The sequence below is a fragment of the Podarcis erhardii genome (assembly GCF_964252035.2).
Source record: "Podarcis erhardii genome assembly, chromosome: 16".
Taxonomy (NCBI): Eukaryota; Metazoa; Chordata; class Lepidosauria; order Squamata; family Lacertidae; genus Podarcis; species Podarcis erhardii.
In genome coordinates, this window is record NC_138514.1 from 34,914,975 (window position 1) to 34,935,885 (window position 20,911).

Genomic DNA, 20,911 nt, shown 5'->3' on the forward strand with positions numbered 1-20,911 from the left:
CAGCTACCGACTGATTGACTGATGGATAAAAGCCCCCCATCCAAACAATGACTATCATCAGTGCAGGTAAGAAAAAAAATTGATTTTAATTTTTATCATCTACAATGCCTTCTTATTTATTTAATAGTACAGTACATTGATTATTGCTTTCATTTTATGGATCAATGGTCTCATTAGATAGTAAAATTAATGTTAAATTGCTGTTTTAGGGGTTGTTTTTAAAAGTCTGGAACGGATTAATCTGTTTTGCCTTATGTTCTATGGGAAAGCGTGCTTGGTTTTGGAACGCTCTGGTTTTGGAACGGACTTCCGGAACAGATTAAGTTTGAGAACCAAGGTACCACTGTACATTTAATAAAATCTTAATAATAATTAATAATACTGCAATGCTGAAGGAGCACCCAGTGACACAAGAAGTTGCTTTCCTCACCAGATTCAGCTCGGTGCTGTCTGATCTTGAAACCCTTCGATCCTGCGAGCAAAGACCGGTCATCCAGACTCGACGAGCTGAACTCAGAGTCGCTGTCACTATCACTAGAGACCACTGTAGAGAGACGGAAATTCAAGGCGGAAGGGGAGGAGGGGGGAAGATCCGGCCATAAATTATAAACTGAATCAACACTAGTCAGAAATGGCAAGCCTGCCGCAGTGAGAGGGATATTCAGATTCCATCCTCAACCCCCCCCCCCAAATGTCTGTGTGGAAAGGCACATCTAAACTGGGGGTTTTCCATTTATTTATATTTTATTGAAAGTTTTACAGTTAATTGAAGTAAATAAGAAGAAGAAAGAAGAGGAGGGAAGAAACAAAAGAAAGCAGGATGACAACAATAACGAAGTAACATTATAAACTAATTAGGGTTGCAGAACTATGTAAATAGATAAGACTTATTATATCCCTCACTTCATGAGTTACTATGGTTTCGATAAATACTTTCCAAATATTAAATTTGTCCATGCATAATTTTCGTCTGAAAGCGATCTGTTCACAGGTTACAAGAGTTGTCATGTCATCTATCCATTGATCAAAGGAGGTCATATTTTTATCCTATAGTTACCTTCCAAAAATTGTAACTCCTTCCCCACAATAGTTCTTATACTTCCTAGTATTTTTCTCCAAAAATTTGCTAACGCTGACCACCATGTAAACCATATGCTTCAAAGAAGCACTCTCCTTACTGCATCTCCAACAGCATGTTGTCGTCAATATACCATGTTTATGCAGTCATGATGGAGTCCAATAAACTCTAAATAAAATATTTTGCTGTATGAGACGTAGCTTATAATATATCTTGTCTGGGTGTTGAGATATGCATGCAGCTTTGAAGACAGACACTACTCAGAGACATTCCATAACCCGGGAGCCACGACAGAGAAGGCCCTGTCATGCAATACTGGCTCAATGAATTGCAGGGAGATTTCTCCTGGAGATTTCAACATCCAGGCAGATCTACATGGGATATTTGGTGCTCAGCTCATTTAGGGTTTTGTCTGCCAGCGGAAGACCCTAGAGATAGACTCCGAAGCACACAGGCAACCAGTGTTCATAAGACCCAAATGTTCTTGTGATATTTCTCAGGAGTTGTTCAGAAGCAACTCCTATAATAACATATTGGGGGGGGGGGAGAAACACCTGGAAATTAAAAGGTTTTGAGCTTGCTAGCTGCAAGATTAAGTATGTAAGAGCAGAAGACAAGGCTGCTGGATCAGGCCAGTGGCCAACCAGATGCCCCATTGGGAATCTTCAAACAATCGGCTTCATTGGATCTCACAGACCCTGATGGAGAAGGGATCGACTTCTTTGTTCTTTCGCTCCAGAACCTCAAGACCAAATACAGTGGTGCCTCGCGAGACGAAATTAATCCGTTCCACGAGTCTCTTCGTCTTGCAGTTTTTTCATCTTGCGAAGCACAGCTATTAGCGGCTTAGCAGCTTAGCGGCTATTAACGGCTTAACGGCTTAGCGGCTATTAACGGCTTAGCGGCTTTAAGAAAAAGGAAACAAACTCGCAAGACGTTTCGTCTTGCGAAGCAAGCCCATAGGGAAATTCGTCTTGCGAAGCACCTCAAAAAACGGAAAACTCTTTCGTCTAGCGAGTTTTTTGTCTTGCGAGGCATTCGTCTTGCGGGGCACCACTGTATGTTCATATCTGAGGGTCTTATGCTGTGGATTTTGAACAAGGAAGCACGTAGTGACTTTCCGAGTAAGGTTCTGGTCATTTGTGACAGGTATTTTGTTTTGTTTTTTTGTTGCTATTAAAGCAAGCAATCTAAACCCCAACAGCGGATCGTGCCAAACACGAGTCTCATTAAATGTTACTTCACTTTTTGCTGTTTCTGCAAACTCAACGAAAGGGAGACAGAGGAAGAGAGAGCGATAAAAACGAAGGAGGCTCAATTTCGCTGACACAAATCTAAGGGTGCGATTTGAATTGGTAAATTATTCCCACTTTGCAGCAAAAAAAAAACAAAAGGAGAAAAAAGAAAACTGCAACCACTTCTTCTATTTAAACACCATGTGAGGAGGGAACTAATTTAGCTGCCAGCTGTTTGATAGTGAGATCAGGTGGGGGAGAAGAGGAGAGGAGACAGAATTGTCTTTTTCCTTTTTTTATGGCAAGGCCATTTGACAACGGATAGACAATCCCCGTATCCTTGCAGAAGGCCTCAAAGTCCAAGGGTGAGCCCCAGCTGAGCAACAGCTCATCTGAAGCTGGAGCAAAGAAAATATGAAAATAGGGAATGAAGTCACCGCATTGCATTTATTGCATTTATATCCCAACCCTTTTTTTCCTCCAAGGAGCTCTCTGCATTTTTCAGTGGAAGTTTCCCAAAGAATGCATTTGTTTTGCCAATATATATGTTTTAAGAACCATTTCCCACAAAGTGTGCGTTTTTGTACACTGTGTGCATGTAGAGAATGGCGTCACCAAATTTGGAGCTATTTGGATTTTGAAGGATTGATGTGTTATGGTTTGTGTATTGTTTCAGGAACTGGAAATTAGGGGTGTTTGCATTTAACCTCCCAGTCTTCTGGAAAGCCCAGAAAGGCTGCTGTGTCTCTGGATGAGTCACTGGTCTGTCCATTCCTCCTTCCCATCACCTTCTGTTAGGAGTAAATCATTCCACTCCCATCCCTACACTGGGCATAGGATCACTCCTGACACAGCACAGGCTACCTGCGTTCCAGCTCTCTGCAAGAGTTACTGTTCTGGCTTTCTCAAGTGGCTGCTCTGAGCATGCCCAGGTTGTGCAAACACCCAAAAAGATTGGTTCCTCCAAGAAGGGCAACTCTTAATACTGCCATGCCCCAACAGCAAATTGCTTAGCACAAATTCTGCACCGATAGGTGGTTTTCCATCTATTGCAATTCACGTGGCAAGGGGATATTCAGAAATAAAGGAGACCACACTAGGAGTTTCTGTGCGACAAAGCAGTGGATCGTCCCCACAAACACATGTCGACGCAAAAAGGGGACGGAGGACGACTGTCAACACGGCAAAATGGTTGTCAGAGCTGTTGGCACTTCCTCCAGCCATAAATCAAGTGCCGAAAAGAGCTGGGAGGGGTTACCCTGGCAACAGCCAGGAAGCGTAAATACTCACATCAATGCAGCTGTGTGAGAGTGCACACCCATAGCATCAACACCCACCAAAGATACCCCAAATTATGGGAATAGCTCAGTCGGTAGAGCATGAGACTCAATCTCAGGGTTGTGAGTTTGAGCCCCACGCTGGGCAAAAGATTCCTCCATTGCAGGGGGTTGGAGTAGATGATCCTTGTGGTCCCTTCTAGTTCTACAATTCTATGATTCTATGATATGGGGTGGACAAATTTATCAGTTTCAGCTACTACCCATTTCTCCAGGCTTTCTCAGTTCCAGATCAGTTTATGAACTTTTTTTTTTCTTTGAAGTCCACACAAAAATTTGCAAACATTCAGGTGTGCCCCTCTCTTAGCATTTGCAAAGAATTTGCCCTAATAGAGCTGGCAGTGTCCAACCAAGCTTCTCCCATAGCCCAAGGGCTTTTGGCTACTCAACAGGACTTCTCTTTCCCTCCCCTCTCCCCTGTGCCCTGGCTAAATCTATTCTGGACTTCCCCCTCCTCATTTAATCCGCACCACAACCCTGTGAAGTAGGCTAGATGGAGAGAGACAGTGATTGGCCAAGGTCACCCGGTCAGTTTAATGGCCGATGGGGGATTCGAACCCCGATCTCCCAGGTCCCAGTCTGACACTCTAACCCAAACACCACCCTGGCTCTACACATCTAAAGGGCTGCCTCATGGAAGGTGGTTAGCAAGCTTGTTTTCTCCTGCTCAGGCGGTTAGGATTCAAGTTCCAAGAATCCACGTTCCTACAGTGCAGGAATCTCAGCTAAAATATCCATGGTGGACTCTCCTTTGATGGAGGTTTTTAAGCAGAAGTTGCAAGGTGGATGATCCTTGGGGCTGCTTTCCAACACTGCACTTCTAAGATTCCACCACCGCCACCACTTATTTCTGCAATAAAAATCGTGTTGTGGCCCTATAAGTCTTCACCCCACCCCACCCCCCGTTGTCAGGCCACAGAGAGCCCGGAAAGGACTGACCTCTTCCTCTGGCCCAGGTGAAGGAATGGCGGGGGGAGACCCCCTTGAGGTCCGTCGCTGGCAGCTCCAGGTGACGAGGCCGCGGGGTCTGCTCGCAGGCTTTGCCCCCGCCGCTTTTCAAAGGCAAGATGTACTTGGGGAGGCCCTTGTAGAACCAGGCGCCGGACCGCTTCCAAACCTAGAGAGAAGGAGAGCAAATAACTGGGGTGATCTCTGGACCCTCCTGGGGTGACCCAAGGGATGTACAGTGGTACCTCGGGTTACATACGCTTCAGGTTACAGACTCCACTAACCCAGAAATATTACCTCGGGTTAAGAACTTTGCTTCAGGATGAGAACAGAAATCGTGCTCCGGCGGCGCAACAGCAGCAGCAGGAGGCCCCATTAGCTAAAGTGGTGCTTCAGGTTAAGAACAGTTTCAGGTTAAGAACGGACCTCCGGAACGAATTAAGTACTTAACCCGAGGTACCACTGTACTGGCTGTGGGGCTGGTTTGTTCTGGTTTTCTCTCCATCCTCCTCCGTTGCAAAGATCCTGTGGACACTGAATGAGGACAACGGAACAAGCACTGAGCGTCTAACTCAGGGAAACCACTGATTGAACAGCACTCAGCCCTGTGAGAATCCCAACAGAAATCAACCCGGGTGCAGAAATTGCCTGTTCTTCCCATGCCACTGGGAAGCCACTGTAGTGCTTAGAGCATCAGACTAGGGCCTCTGAGATCAGGGTTCGAATCCCTCCTCGGCTATGAAGCAAACTAGGTGACCTTGGGCAAGTTACTGTCTCTCTCTGACTAGTCTACCTCACAGGGTTGTTGTCTGTATCCGAATACCAACTGCTGGAAACTTTCTTATTACGATTAGATTTTTAAAAAAGCTTACAGTGAGTTGTAATATAAGCTTACAGTTATTAACGCATTAATGAGAGAAGTCATGAAATAAATGTAAAGATACGGTAGATCCTTCATGTGCTTTATATAAGAGAAGAGGGAATCGTAATTAGGATTCAAGATTGATCTATTACATATTGATTTTAAACAACCTGCTCTGAAAATCACCATGGCAATCAACAGCAGGAGAGAAATTGCCTTTTAACTGAGAAACAGCCTGCCCTCAAAAACAAAAGAGTCTGCCCTTTGCGTCTCTGTACAAATCGTGGCTTTCTGCCAACTGAGAAACGCCTGGAACAGTGACTCATGCAGAGACACTTATGAGAGGAGGGTCTTGCAGCTGTTTTGGAGAACTTTTTTGCAACCAAACCAATAAGAGCTCAGAGCAAAAGCATCCAATTTCAGTTCAGAAAAACAAGCTATTCAAAGTCCAGCATAAGAATTTCTCTTCCAACCTATTTTTCTTCTCTCCCTCCCTCTCTCTCTCTTTTCTGAAGCTGACACGACAAGCTTGATAAAGGGCAGCTTAAACCAAATTAATGGAGGGAGAACAAATCAATCCTTTGCACAATGGTGAGGGGGGAAATGAAGTCTGCAAGAGCCAAAAAGCCCTTTTCTGGCAACCCTCGTTTATCTTTGCAAATAGTATTTTTTAAACGATCCTCACCTGCAATCTAACTTTAGGACAGGACATTGTACTGCAGGAGTGTTCAGCCCAATGCCCTCCAAGATTGCGGGATGATGTGGTTGTGCTGTATGGGATAGCCCCCCCTCCCCCCGGCATTCATGACTGGAACCTCGCAATAAGAAATCCAAGCTCACAAGGCAGTTAGACACTCCCAAGAGGGCCTACGAAAGACACAAAGGCTTGAGTGCTCTCTGGTAAAAACCGCATAGAAGGGGCAAATGGAAGTACAATATTAAAAACGGAATAAAAGCATTACAAGCTGCTGAAAGGCTGCTGCCTCCTTATAGAAATTCAGCCTAAGAGGGACTCAAGCCGAGAGAAAAAGATCGTTTGAGTGTGAAAAATCGGAGCGAGAAGATTAGGGCACCCCAGCGGCAGACGCGGCCGGCTGCAGCGATCAAGACTTCGCACTTCCCGCAAGAATGCTCGCCACACGTTCCAATTTAGATTTTAATAGCGAGATTGCGATGAAGGGAGCTTATTAGCGCACATTTAAAGGGTAAAGGAGAGGGAGGGGGGAAGGGAGCGCAAGAGAAAACGAAGCAATATCCAGAGACAAAAAAGCCAACCCAGTTTCGTTGGAGCCTTCCGACAAAGCAAACTGAACAAGACGAGTTTTTCGAGTCAAGGAAGTGTGGGTCTGCTTTTGGGGTGGAGAGAATCGGAAGGTTTGGAAATATTTCAGGCCCTGTGGGTTTATGAGGAATGGCTGAGGTAGTTTGGGGTGCTCAGCTTGGAGGAGAGGAAAGATATGATCGCCGTCGTCAAATATTTGAAGGGCCGTCACATGGAAGATGCGTTTTTATCCTGTATTTTTATGTTGTGAACCGCTCTGAGGTCTACAGATGAAGGGCAGGTATCCAAATTTAAATAAATAAATAAATAATAGGCAAACTTGTTTTCTCTTGCTCCAAACCAATGGATTCAAGAAAGGAGATTCCAACCAAACACTAGGAAGAACTTGCTGAGGGCAAGAGCCACAGAACGGATTCCCTCAGCTGGAGGCTTTTAGAAAGAGGCCCTCCATCATGGATGCTTGAGTCGAGATTCCTGCATTGCAGAAGGTTAGACTTGATGGCCTTTGGGGGTCCCTTCCAACTCTACAATTCTGTGATTCTATGAACCGTCCCCAGGGCTGCCCCCCAGATGCCACAGCACTTAAATTTATTTTTTTAGTAGTGCCCATCAGTTAAGTGGGCATGGCCAACACGATGCCTGCAGCTCCCAGGAGGCCTGGTATGGGAGGAAGCTGTATTGGGATCTTCTGCTCGACCTTTTGGACATTTGAAGTAGATCCATGAGGATTTCTGGCTCCCAAATGTTTCAACAGCGACAACACAAAACGAATTCTCTCCTGAACTATACTTCTGATGTGAAGTACAGCGGGGGTTGCGTCTGAAGTGGTAGACAAGACTATGAGCTCAGTTCAGTTCTCAAAACCAGATCCCCAAGATAATAATTCCTTCTTTCCAAGCATATGTATTTCGCCCTTGGTTCCAGCTGGTGGGTTCCAGAAAAAACAAAACAAAAAAAATATCCCCGCAAGCCCAAGTATGGGTTCCAGGAAAAAAGGAAAAAGGAAAACGCAAGCCTAAAGTATGATGAGCCCTGCTCTTGAAAACCTGATTATTAAAAAGGAAAAAAGAGATTCTGAGAATTCTTGATTCTGCACCCCATGCTGAAATGGCTATGTTTGAGATGCATGGCATTGATATAATAAAAAGATAAGGCTGTCATCACACAGTAGTTTCCTTGGGCACCAGCAGGTGGCGCTGCAACCTAGAGAGTGTTAACAGTCTTCTGAGAGCTGTTGAGCCACTGCAGCAGCGTTGGAGGGTGAGGAGAAAGAAGGCAGAAGAGGGAGACTGAGGTGGGCAGACTAAGCAGACCATGGAGGAGCAAATCTAAGGGAAGGGAGGACGGTTTGGCAAGGAGGTGGAAGCAGGTGGGGTTGGTGATCGAAGCAAGCATGGGCACAGCTCCAGGTAATTTTATACATTCTCCCTCTCATTACAGCTTGCTAACAGATGTCATATGGGCCCAGGCCCATTTGGTTATCATGTAGAACACGCACACCATTATTAATGAGGCTGTACAGAATTGTAACCCCCCCCCCCCAAAAAAAGAAAAAGTCAGGCGGCAGCAGGATAAACGAGGCAAGTGGGGAAATTAAACAAGCACCCCGGTCCTTTTCATTATGCACCAGCAGAACTTTGCAATTACATCCTTTGGACCAATCTGTCTTGGCTCCACGACACGACTGCCTTGCAGAGCAGCAGGGATCGGTGGGTGGGAAGAGGCTGATTTCCTAAACCCAGGTAAAGCAAGTCCACATACTGCACCTTCTGATGTAGAAGACATCAGAAATTCAGAGAAATCCAGTTCAGTTTAATTCCGAAATGCGAATTTACTTAATCCGCATGCCCTGAAACAAGCATGTGAACTGAAACACAGCCAGCCTATGGAATTTGCGCTCCTGTGGATTTTGAAATGCTGCTGTTTGGCCAAGTCAAGGTGTGCAAAAAATAATGCATTTGCCAGGGTAAAACGTGCATAAAATGGCACATTATGATTATCATTAGAATTAATTTATAAAAATACTTATCTACCACTATGGCATAAAAAAATGGATGCTTTTGAATTATGGTGCTGGAGGAGACTCTTGAGAGTCCCATGGACTGCAAGATGATCAAACCTCTCCATTCTGAAGGAAATCAGCCCTGAGTGCTCACCGGAAGGACAGATCCTGAAGCTGAGGCTCCAGTACTTTGGCCACCTCATGAGAAGAGAAGACTCCCTGGAAAAGACCTGATGCTGGGAAAGATGGAGGGCACAAGGAGAAGGGGACGACAGAGGACGAGATGGTTGGACAGTGTTCTCGAAGCTACCAGCACGAGTGCCTGGCGTGCTCTGGTCCATGGGGTCACGAAGAGTCGGACATGACTAAACGACTAAACAACAACAACAACATGCCATAAAAAGATATCAAAGTGGTTTACAGCAATAAAGCTTGAGACCGTACAACAAAAACCACAAAAAAGTTAAAAGCAGAGATCAATTAACAATTGTTTATTATTAGAAACACAGAGTTGGTAGGGACAAAAGGGGTCATCTAGTCCAACCCCTACAATGCAATAATCTTTCAGGCTTGAACCCACAACCCTGATATTAAGAGTCTGATGTTGTTGCTGTTGTTGTTGTTGTTGTTACCCACCCTTGCTTTACCAAAAGTGGATATTAGGCAAAACTGAATGACAAACATGCCTATTAAGAGAAACTCACACTACACTGCTGAATTCTTACGAGGGCTTTCTTTTTTACTGGAAACTGTTGCAGAAATATGGAGAGCTGAAGATTGGAAATATGACGGAAACTGAAATTGACATATCTGCCCGTCCCTAGTCTGCTGCGAGCAGGAGGTGATCAGGCTTCAAATAAATCATTCCTGGCTCTGCACAAGCCTCAAACCGGACAGATTTTTCATGTTAAAAGGCTGGTGTTTAAACAGCATCGCGTCGTCAAGCTTCACAGGGGCTGAGCAAGGCACCCCATCCAAAACAGTGCCGGCCCTGTCAAGGGGTAAAGGAAGCGACTGCTTTTCCTGGATAAGGGCACCGATGAAGGGAGACATTTTGAAAACGTCTTACTCTGCTTTTATCGCTCAACTACTTCTCATTCCTCACATTGTATACCACCCTTCCACAGAAGGAGGCATCCATATTCTCCCCATCCTCACAACACCCCAAGAGGTCGGTTGGGCTGAGATCAGCCACTGAGCCATTTCCCACCTAGTCATTTTGACACTTTGGCACCCTATTTGCAAAATTTAACAATTCCAAAATACAGACGTGCTTTCACTTTCGCAAGATTGAATATACTGCCTTCACCACTGGTAAAAAATGGTTATGTCCATGTGGAGATGGCAGTATTGAGTCAGGAGTTCCTGTGCTAGAAGCATGCACTCTTTATAAAGCTTTGAGGAGTGAGATTTCCTCTCTAGAAGGGGAAGAAATGGAGGCAGTGAGAGATTTTACTTTCTTGGGTTCCATGATCACTGCAGATGGTGACAGCAGTCACGAAATTAAAAGACGCCTGCTTCTTGGGAGAAAAGCAATGACAAACCTAGACAGCATCTTAAAAAGCAGAGACATCACCTTGCCAACAAAGGTCCGTATAGTTAAAGCTATGGTTTTCCCAGTAGTGGACACGACTAAACGACTGGGAGACCAGGGTTCAAATCTCCACTTAGCCATGCAGCTCCCTTGGAGATCCTTGGGCCAGTCACAGCCTCTTGGCCTAATCTACATCGCAGGATTGTTGTGAGGATGAAAGGGGGAAAGAGGGAAACCATGCTTGCCAACTTGATTTCATTTACTTTTAGGAAAAATGGGATATAGATATAACAATAAATAAATTAAACAAGAAAAATAAGGATTAAACTCAGTTAATGGAGGGAGGGCAAATCAATAGATCCTTCACACAACGGTTAAAAAATGAAGGTGCAAGGGTCAAACCAACACTCATCTCCCTTCACAGGAAGTGTTTTGTGTGTTTTGTTCCTCACCTGCAATCTAAGTTTAATGTGGGACATTCTATTGCTGGGATAAGTCAATCTGATGCTCTCAAGATATTGACTGAGTGGGAATTTGAACCTTGGTCTCCTGGGTCCTAGTCTGACTCTCACTGCTGCACCACACCGGCTCTCAGGATACAGGATCACAGGTTTGGAAGGGACCCCTGGGCATCATCCAGACTGACCCTTCCAAACCTAAAGCATGAGACTCGAGACCGCCTTGGTGTGTGGATGAAGGAGGCAGGCAGAAACTAGTTTCTACTGACCCAAAAACTCAGTGGTCCTGCAAGTAATAATTTCTGCCCGCCTCTGATTATTATTGAAGTCTTTCCTGAAGAAGCAGACATTTGATACTGCAATGCAGGAATCCTGCCACCATAGACTCACCTCTCTCTGCTCGCTGCAAATCTTGCAGAACCAGACGGGCCGCTTCTGGGCGCTCAGGGTTTCAATCCCACATTTGGTGCAGACTTTCTGGGGGGGAAAGACGACAGGGATTGGGGTGGGAACCATTAGAAAGGCTGAAGGAGCCCAACGTCAACGTCACCCTCCCCGTGAAGGAAAGAAGCAAACAAACAACAGGGTCTAGGAGACCTGCCATTTAAATTCCCCATGGTGCACTGCTCCATTGGGAAATGCTGAAAGCGCGCCATGGGGGCCATAGCTGTCAACATTTTCCCTTTTTTAAGGGAAATTCCTATTCGGAATAAGGGAATTTCCCTTAAAAAAGGGAAACGTTGTCAGCTATGGTGGGGGCCAGTCACAAAATGGCTGCCGCGGGGAGAGGGGCCCAATACAAAATGGCTGCCACGTTGGGCATGTTGTTATGGTTGAGGTATCTTAAAAATCAGAAAAGGAGACAAAATCACAAAATTGGGTGTGGGGGGGGGGCTTCCTATCAGGTACCAAAACGTGGCAATAGCGAGCTTTTCGCTGGTTCCAGCAAGTGCCACGTTGGCAACTCTTGCCCCAGAGCATTGTGGGAAATCAAAATGGCGGCTCCTAACCGTCCGCCGCAGGTGCCAAGCTGCGCTGCTGCAATTTCCAAGCCCAACCCTGCTTGCAGGCCATAGGAGCTCAGATTGGGGAGGGTGGCTTAGCTGTTGACCAACTCTCCCCAGCCACAAGAGGGGTGGGAGGAACAAACCCACAGGGCATGAGATGGGTAAACGTTTCAAAAACAGAGAGAGAGATATGTAGCAGGCAGGTTCGGCCGGGGGATAAACAGCTGGTGCTCAATATAAAATCAATTCTCCTAATGAGGGAACGGCAATAGTCCCTCATGGTGCTGGGGGTGGCTGGAAGGGGAAGAGAATTAAGGTGCCGAATTGAACTGCAAGAGCCGCAGGTGGTGCTAGCGGCCATTGATCGCCATCGAGAAGGCTGGTTAACCCATTAAAAACACATACAGGTTTTCCCCGGAGAAGCCGCATAGAATTGTAGTGTCAACCATAGCTGTCAACTTTTCCCTTTTCTTGCAAGGAATCCTATTCGGAATAAGGGAATTTCCCTTTAAAAAAGGGAAACGTTGACAGCTATGAGCCCAACCCCTGCAATGCGGGAATCACAGCTTGAGAATCCCTGACAGAGGATGTCCATTGCACTGTTCTTCCTAAAGTTTAGTGAGAATCTCCTTCTTTGTCATTTAAATCCATTGGTTCAGGGCAGGGGTCAGCAAACTTTTTCAGCAGGGGGCCGGTCCACCGTCCCTCAGACCTTATGGGGGGCCGGACTATATTTTGAAAAGAAAAAAAAATGAACGAATTCCTATGCCCCACAAATAACCCAGAGATGCATTTAAAATAAAAGGACACATTCTACTCATGTCAAAACATGCTGATTCCCAGACCGTGTGCGGGCCAGATTGAGAAGGCGATTGGGCCGGATCCAGACCCCGGGCCTTAGGTTGCCTACCCATAGTTCAGGCCCTACTCTCTGGAGCAGGAGAAAACAAGCTTGCTCCATCTTCCATGAGACAGCTCTTTAAATACTGGAATACTCTCCTATCTCCTCTCAGCCTCCTCTTGCATAGGCTAAAAAATACCCAACTCCTTTGTTCTTAAGAGCAAAGGTGAAGAACGTCTGGCTTGAAGCCTTCTAGTCCTCTTTATCATGCCCTTGGCACACTTGGGAAGCCCCTCCCCTTCTTCTCAGGCCACGCTCCCCACTGGTCCCGATCCCCACTCTCCTTGAGTGTTTTCACCTGGCTGAAAATGCCTGTTCCTTGCCTGGAAGAGAGGGGGCACATAAGGAATATCCAAGGCCACTCCTACTCAGAGTAGGCTCATTGAAATTATGGACATGGCCAACTTCGGCCCATTCAATGGGTCTACTCTGAGTAGGAATCTCATCAGCTGCACCACTGTGTGTTTTAACATTTACATTTATTACTCTGCTCACCTTTGCCTCTGGCGTGCGGCCCCCAGGAGGTTACGAGGAAGGGGACGTGGCCCTCAAGACTGAAAAAAGTCCCCCACTCCTGCCCTGTGCTAGACCCAAACATGAGAAGTCCAGGATTGCTACCTTACTTAAGGGGAGGAAATAAATCACTGCTGTTTCTCTCTCTGCGGGAATCGAGGTCTACAGCTAAGGCCTGTAACAGTCAAGTGCTGCCCCCTGATGGGCAGCTGTGGAATTCTAGAAGCCCTCAACATAAGAAATTCCCTCCTGCTTTTCAGCCATATCACTCAGGAAACAAAAAAGGTTTTCCTTCGCTTTGGCTCGCAGGCGGAGGAGGAGAAAAGGGGGAGAGAGTTTTGCAAGGTGGGGGTTATTTGCAGGTACTTTGAAGGATACTAAGAAGAAAGAAGGATCTCCTCAAATCCTCACAAAATTCTTAAGTTTGACATGTGGAGAATAAATCCCCATCTATCAGCCGAAAGAAGGAACAGCCACCGAGCTGCAGCCCTTCTTTGTGAACCAAAGCAAGTTTCCAGACCTCATGGTTCTAAGTCAGGGGTCAGCAACCTTTTCCATCCCTCAGAACATGTGGTGGGCCGGACTATATTTTGGAACGAATTCCTGTGCCCCACAAATAACCCAGAGATGCATTTTAAATAAAAGCACATTCTACTCATGTAAAAACATGCTGATTACCGGACCGTCCACGGGCTGGATTGAGACGGCGATTGGGCCGCATCCGGCCCCCAGGCCTTAGGTTGCCTACCCCTGGTCTAAGTTCAGGGCTGGTTTCAATAGGAACGCAGGAAGATGCCTTATGCCGATTCAAATCTACCAGCTCAGTATTGCCTGCACTGACTGAAAGCTGCTCTCTGGAGTTTCTGGCTGGGGGACAATTCCCAGTCCTACCTGCCAGATCCTGAACACACGACCTTCTGCATGGAAGGCAGGTGATCTACCACTGAACCAAAGATCGGCCAACCTGATGGATGTTGGGTCAGACGAAACTAATGCGGCTACCCCCTTGGAACTTATATTTGGGATATCTCCGCTGTCTTCTTCTTTCTAGTTTTAGGAACATAGGGAGCTGGGCTTTGGACGAAGTTAGCAGAGACATCACCTTGCCAACAAAGGTCCCCATAGTTAAAGCTCTGATTTTCCCAGTAGTGATGTATGGAAGTGAGAGCTGGACCATCAAGAAGGCTGATCGCCGAAGAAATGATGCTTTTGAATTATGGTGCTGGAGGAGACTCTTGAGAGTCCCATGGACTGCAAGAAGATCAAACCTCTCCATTCTGAAGGAAATCAGCCCTGAGTGCTCACTGGAAGGAGAGATCCTGAAGCTGAGGCTCCAATACTTTGGGCACCTTATGAGAAGAGAAGACTCCCTGGAAAAGACCCTGATGTTGGGAAAGATGGAGGGCACAAGGAGAAGGGGACAACAGAGGACGAGATGGTTGGACAGTGTTCTCGAAACTACGAACATGAGTTTGACCAAACTGCGGGAGGCAGTGGGAGACAGGAGTGCCTGGCATGCTCTGGTCCATGGGGTCACGAAGAGGCGGACACAACTAAACGACTAAACAACAACAAAACACTGGTCTATCTAGGTTGGTACTGTCAACACTGACTGGCAGCAGCACCTTGCCACGGTTTCAGGCGGGGAGCTTTTTCCTCAGCCCCACATGGAGTTGCCATTGGGGGTTGGAGCTGGAACCTTCTGCCTGAAAGGGAGATGCTGAACCAGTGAGAAACCAGCAAAGGAAGACCAGACTGGCTCAAACTGGGCACTGTTGCTTAAAGTTGAAGCTCTGCACGCCTGGCAAAGAAAACATCATTTCCCTCCTCCGTTCCCCGTTTCTTGTGGGTCTTGCCTTCTTAGTTGATAAAACCTACGACGAGACCCTTCTCTCTCTCTTAAATCACTGAGAGGCAATATTTGTCCGAAAAGTGGGGGGGAAATATAGCAAAGAAAATAAATTTATTTATTTATTTATTTATTTATTTATTTATTTATTTATACATACCCTGCCCTTCCCGGTTCAAAAACCGGGCTCAGGGCGGCTAACAACAAATTTAAAACAGTATAAAAACATGAATAACAAGAAAATTCAAAAATCAATTTAGGGGAAATAAGCTTTAGATAATCCCTGGGGCTAGCTGGATGAATTGGTCCTACTTGGGCCAGCAAGGAGGCCAGGGGAGAATTAGCTGTGGGGTCTCAGAGCGGGTGATCTTCATAAAAGGGGAGGGGGCGGGTAGAGAAGGGAAATAAAAGATCAGGTTGAATTCAAATTAAAGGCCAGGCGGAATAGCTTTGTCTTACAGACCCAACAGAAGGAGGTTAAATCCTGAAGGGCTCATGGGACAGAGCATTCCACCAGGTCGTAGCCATCACTGAGAAGGCCCCGGCCCCGGTGGAGGATAGTCTGACTTCCTTAGGGCCTGGGACCTCTAAACTATGGTTATTCATGGACCTTAAGGTCCTCTGCGGGGCAGACCAAGAGAGGCAGTCCTGTAAATACGAGGGCCCTAAGCCACAAAGCTTAACAGTTAGGTTCCTACTAACCACAGTTGGTTGGCGTTTCCACCAACCATGGTTTGAAGGTAACAATCTTCTGTTAGCAGTTCTTGCAAGTCATCCACATTGAAAGCAGGGTTCCCCAGACTTGGGTCTCCAGCTGTTTTTGGACTACAACTCCCATCCTCCCTAGCTAGCAGGACCAGTGGTCAGGGATGATGGGAACTGTAGTCCAAAAACAGCTTAAGACCCAAGTTTGGGAAATCCTTATTTAAAGCATGCAGCTCCCCCCACCATGAAGTATAGTTTGTTAAGTGTGCCAGGTACTGTAGCTCTGAAAGGTAGGCTACAGTTCCCACGATGATTTGGAGGGGGGAAATGTGCTTTCAAAGGTTTGGTGTAGGTTCTACCTGAGGCAATACCGCTTCCTTCCTCATTCCTTCCCACCCCTGTCTTCTCCCACTAAACTGACTATTGGGGGTGGCGGAGGAGAGCAAAAGAATTAAAAATGAAATAAAAAGAGAGTAGTGGCTTAGCTTGGCAACCCAGCCAGCTATATTTGCCCCCTGCCTTAGAATATCGCAAATTGAAAAAAGAAGCGAGATATTTTAAAAATGAAAAAAATAAAATAAAAAATCAGCTCCCTGTGGAAACTATTTTGCAGACAGTGAGCTGTCATTTCAACATCACCTCCCTTGGTAATTTAAAAGCACTTAAATGCTTTCTCCGTGCCGTCAGGCGTGAAGGAAGCCTTGCGCTTCGCAAACTAAATGGGGTTTCAGATGGGAAGGCAGCGAAGCGGGATGGGAAAGAAAAATTGTGGACTTTAGATTGGTGGGGGGTGGGAGAGAGGAAGCCCCCAAACCTATAACCTTGCCAAGCCCAGCCCAGAGGGCTATACTTAACGGGTGGCCGCAATCCGTTTTCACGCAAGGCTGAGTGTTGCTTTTTCCTCGCACGGAAAGTGCACGAGAGGCAAACTCCGTTGAAATTTGATGCAAGGAAAGAGCAGCTTATTGGGCGCACGTTTACACACTCTGCCAGAGTTCCCGAGTCGACCTTCCTTTGTTTTACAAGGTTTTCACAAGGTTGCTTCTCAAGATAAATATCTTCGCTGGCTGCCCATCAACTACCAAGCCACGCTGAGAGCGCTGGAAGAGTCTGCAGGATTGGGCCAGTGGCCCGTCTAGGCCAGCATTTTAAATTACATTTTAACCTGTATTTTAAATTTTTCTTTTTCTTTTTTCTTATTATGTTTTTACTGAAATTTTATTGATGATAGCCGCCCTGAGCCCGGCACTGGCCGGGGAGGGCGGGGTATAAATTATTATTATTATTATTATTATTATTATTATTATTATTATTATTATTATTTCAGGCTGACCAGCAAGCAGGATTCAAACACAAGAGCGTTCTCCTCTCCTGTGGTTTCCAGCAACTGGTATTCAGAAGTATTTGCTGCCTCCGACTGAGGAGCCAGAGGCTAGCCATCGTGGCTAGTAGCCATCCATAGCATTTTCCTCCGCCAAACCTCATAGAATCACAGAATTGTGGAGTTGGAAGGGACCCTGGGGGTCATCTAGACCAACCCCCTGCGATGCAGGACTCTCAGCTAAAGCATCCATGACAAGATGGCCGCCCAACCTCTGCTTAAAAACCTCCAAGGAAGGAGAGTCCACCACCTCCCGAGGGAATCCGTTCCACCCCGTTTGAAGCCATCTAAGCTGGTGGCCATCCCAGCTTCCTGTGGCAGTGAGTTCTGTAGTTTAACTACACGCTCAACGCCCTTGTATTAATTGACAAAGCCCTGAAGAACTTAGATTCAGGGCACCTTAGGGACCACGCGACTCCTTGCATCGCGGCTCGATATCCAAGATCCTTTGTAGAAGCGATGCTGCTCTCTCTCTCTCTCTCTCTCTCTCTCTCTCACACACACACACACACACACAGTGTTGGTGAGGTTCCTCAGACAGCGACAAAAAACTGAGCCTTAACACAGAGTCCTGTGGAACACTCTGCCACCAGAGATTCAGCAGGAGCCTTCTGCTTTGACCTTTCAACGCCTGCTGAAAAACTTTTCTATGCCACCAGGCTTATGCAGGCTGGGGAACTGGGCTGCAAAACTCGGTCCCATTCATACAGAAGGTCTTACTCTCTGTGTAGTGTGCAACCCAGGCTGCAGAGTCTCCTGGATCCACTACATTTCAGTTCTTTTTTGCTTTCCACTGATGTATCTAATTCCAGATATTATTATTATTATTGACAAACCTAGACAGCATCTTAAAAAGCAGAGACATCACCTTGCCAACAAAGTTAAACATAGTTAAAGCTATGGTTTTCCCAGTAGTGATGTATGGAAGTGAGAGCTGGACCATCAAGAAGGCTGGTCGCCGAAGAATGGATGCTTTTGAATTATGGTGCTGGAGGAGACTCTTGGGAGTCCCATGGACTGCAAGAAGATCAAACCTCTCCATTCTGAAGGAAATCAGCCCTGAGTGCTCACTGGAAGGACAGATCCTGAAGCTGAGGCTCCAAGACTTTGGCCACCTCATGAGAAGAGAAGACTCCCTGGAAAAGACCCTGATGTTGGGAAAGATGGAGGGCACAAGGAGAAGGGGACGACAGGGGGCGAGATGGTTGGACAGTGTTCTCGAAGCTACCAGCATGAGTTTGACCAAACTGCGGGAGGCAGTGGAAGACAGGAGTGCCTGGCATGCTCTGGTCCATGGGGTCACGAAGTTGGACATGACTAAATGACTAAACAACAACAAGTATTAATTATTATTATTATTATTATTATTATTATTATTATTATTATTAAAACTGACTTTATTCTACACTTGCTAAAATGCAGGTTTTCACCTTCTTTGGATTCATTGAGATGTTTTGCAAATCATTCTCCCTCTCCCGCTTCCTCAAGCTTTCATACTGGTACCAAAATGGTAATAAATGAGTGCTGGAAGTTGCTCTAAACGCAGCTCACTATGGAAAGGCAGAATACAAACAAACTTGATCAACCCAAAGCACAGCAGAGAGCATCAGCGATAAAGGCTTAAGAAGAACAGAGGAGGGAGATTTGGGTGTGCTTCACCAAGAAAAGAGAAAACTGAGAGATCTGATAGTCATCTTCATAATTAAGGAATGTTAGAGGGAGGTTGGAATGAAGCTAAGTGGTTTTAGCAATAATGTTGTTAAGGGGTATGTAAAAATGGATTGTTAACATGTAAAAATGTAAAGTTATAATATATTACGATAAAGTATCAAGATAAATGCAAAAAGGGTAAGGATTTGCTGAAACAACTATTGAACTAGAATACAGTGGTGCCCCGCAAGACGAACGCCTCGCAAGACGGAAAACCCGCTAGACGAAAGGATTTTCCGTTTTGGAGGCGCTTCGCAAGACGAATTTCCCTATGGGCTTGCTTCGCAAGACGACAGCCCATAGGGAAATCTCCGGGACAGTGGGGAAGCGCAGCTCGTCTTCCCCGCTTTCCTCGGACCTCCTCCGAAGCCTGGTGGCGGGGCGGGGACACCTCCTCCCGCCGCCGGGCTTCGGAAGGATGCCCCGATGCCGGGCGGCGAGGCGGGAACGCCTCCCCCCGCCGCCCGGCATCGGAACGATGTCCCGAAGCCGAGCGGCGGGGCGGGAAAGTCTCCCCCCGCCGCCCGGCATCGGAACGATGCCCCGATGCCGGGCGGCAAGGCGGGAAAGTCTCCCCCCGCCGCCCGGCATCGGAACGATGTCCCGAAGCCGGGCGGCGGGGCGGGAAAGTCTCCACCCGCCGCCCGGCTTCGGGGCGGGAAAGCCTCCCCCCGCCGCCCGGCTTCGGGGCGGGAAAGCCTCCCCCCGCCGCCCGGCTTCGGGGCGGGAACGCCTCCCCCCGCCGCCCGGCTTCGGGGCGGGAAAGCCTCCCTCCGCCGCCCGGCTTCGGGGCGGGAAAGCCTCCCCCCGCCGCCCGGCTTCGGGGCATCGTCCCGATGCCGGGCGGCGGGGCGAGAAAGCCTCCCCCCGCCGCCTGGCATCGGAACGATGTCCCGAAGCCGGGCGGCGGGGCCGCGAAGCCTGGGCGCGCTGGCAACTCTCCGCAAGGAGCGCTCCCGCTGCTTGCGGAGAGGTCCGCGAAGCCTGTCCTGGACCTCTTCTGAAGGCAGGCGGGGGGCAAAAGTCTTTGTCCCCCCTGCTTGCCTTCCCAGGGGCTTTTAAATCGCCCGGACAGCGGAGAAGTCCTCCGCTGTCCCGGGCGATTTTAAAATGCCGCCCGCCAGAAGAGGTCGGGGGAAGGCGGTTTCCATAGGAACGCATTAATTGATTTTCAATGCATTCCTATGGAAAACCGTGCATCGCAAGACGAAAAACTCGCAAGACGAAGAGACTTGCGGAACGAATTAATTTCGTCTTGCGAGGCACCACTGTACAAAAGAGGGAGGTGAGAGGAGGTCAGGGAAATAAGTAAATGAAAGATAAGACATGGAAAGATTGAAATGTTTTTAATTGCTTTTTTACTTTTTCTGTACTTTGTATTTTTTGTTTTCTTTTTCTTTTTTCATTTTTGTAATTCTTTTGAAACTTTAATAAATATTATTATATATATTAAAAAAGATAGTCATCTTCATATATTTGAAGGGCTTGTCCCGTGGAAGATAGAACAAAGTTTTTTTCTGCTGCTCCGTAGGGGCAGGACCCGAACCAATGGCTTCAAGTTATAAGAAAGGAGATTCCAACTAGATTCCTACCTGCCTGCGGACTCTCTCACCAGAGTGGTGCATGCTCTAGTCATCTTCCGCTTGGACTACTGCAATGCGCTCCACATGGGGCTACATTTGAAGGTGACCCAGAAACTGCAACTAATCCAGAACGCGGCAGCTTGACTGGTGACTGGGAACAGCTGCTGAGACCATATGACACCGGTCTTGAAAGACCTACATTGGCTCCCAGTACGTTTCCAGGCACAATTCAAAGTGTTGGTGCTGACCTTTAAAGACCTAAACGGCCTCGGCCCAGTAGACCTGAAGGAGCATCTCCATCCCCATCGTTCAGCCTGAACACTGAGGTCCAGCTCCAAGGAGGGACTTTTGGCGGTTCCCTCCCTGCGAGAAATGAGCTTACAGGGAACCAGGCAGAGGGCCTTCTCGGTAGTGGCACCCGCCCTGTGGAACACCCTCCCATCAGATGTCAAGGAAATAAGCAACTATCTGATTTTTATAAGACATCTGAAGGCAGCCCTGTTTAGGGAAGTTTTTGATGTTTGAT

At 47.0% G+C, this 20,911-nt stretch overlaps 1 protein-coding gene and 1 long non-coding RNA gene across 2 annotated transcripts in view; one reads left to right on the forward strand and one right to left on the reverse strand.

The window, feature by feature from the left end:
• The window catches only part of LOC309331814, a 138,035-nt gene that overhangs the window by 67,644 nt on the left and 49,480 nt on the right, over positions 1-20,911 (forward strand). The window lies entirely within an intron of this gene.
• Positions 1-20,911, reverse strand: part of RPH3AL (rabphilin 3A like (without C2 domains)) — a 49,706-nt gene that overhangs the window by 9,893 nt on the left and 18,902 nt on the right. Inside the window, exons 5-7 of the mRNA XM_081844270.1 lie at positions 11,127-11,213; positions 4,590-4,767; positions 431-544 (exon numbers count right to left, since the gene is read on the reverse strand). Of these exons, the coding sequence (XP_081700396.1) occupies positions 431-544; positions 4,590-4,767; positions 11,127-11,213 (379 nt within the window). The remainder of the gene's footprint in view (positions 1-430; positions 545-4,589; positions 4,768-11,126; positions 11,214-20,911) is intronic.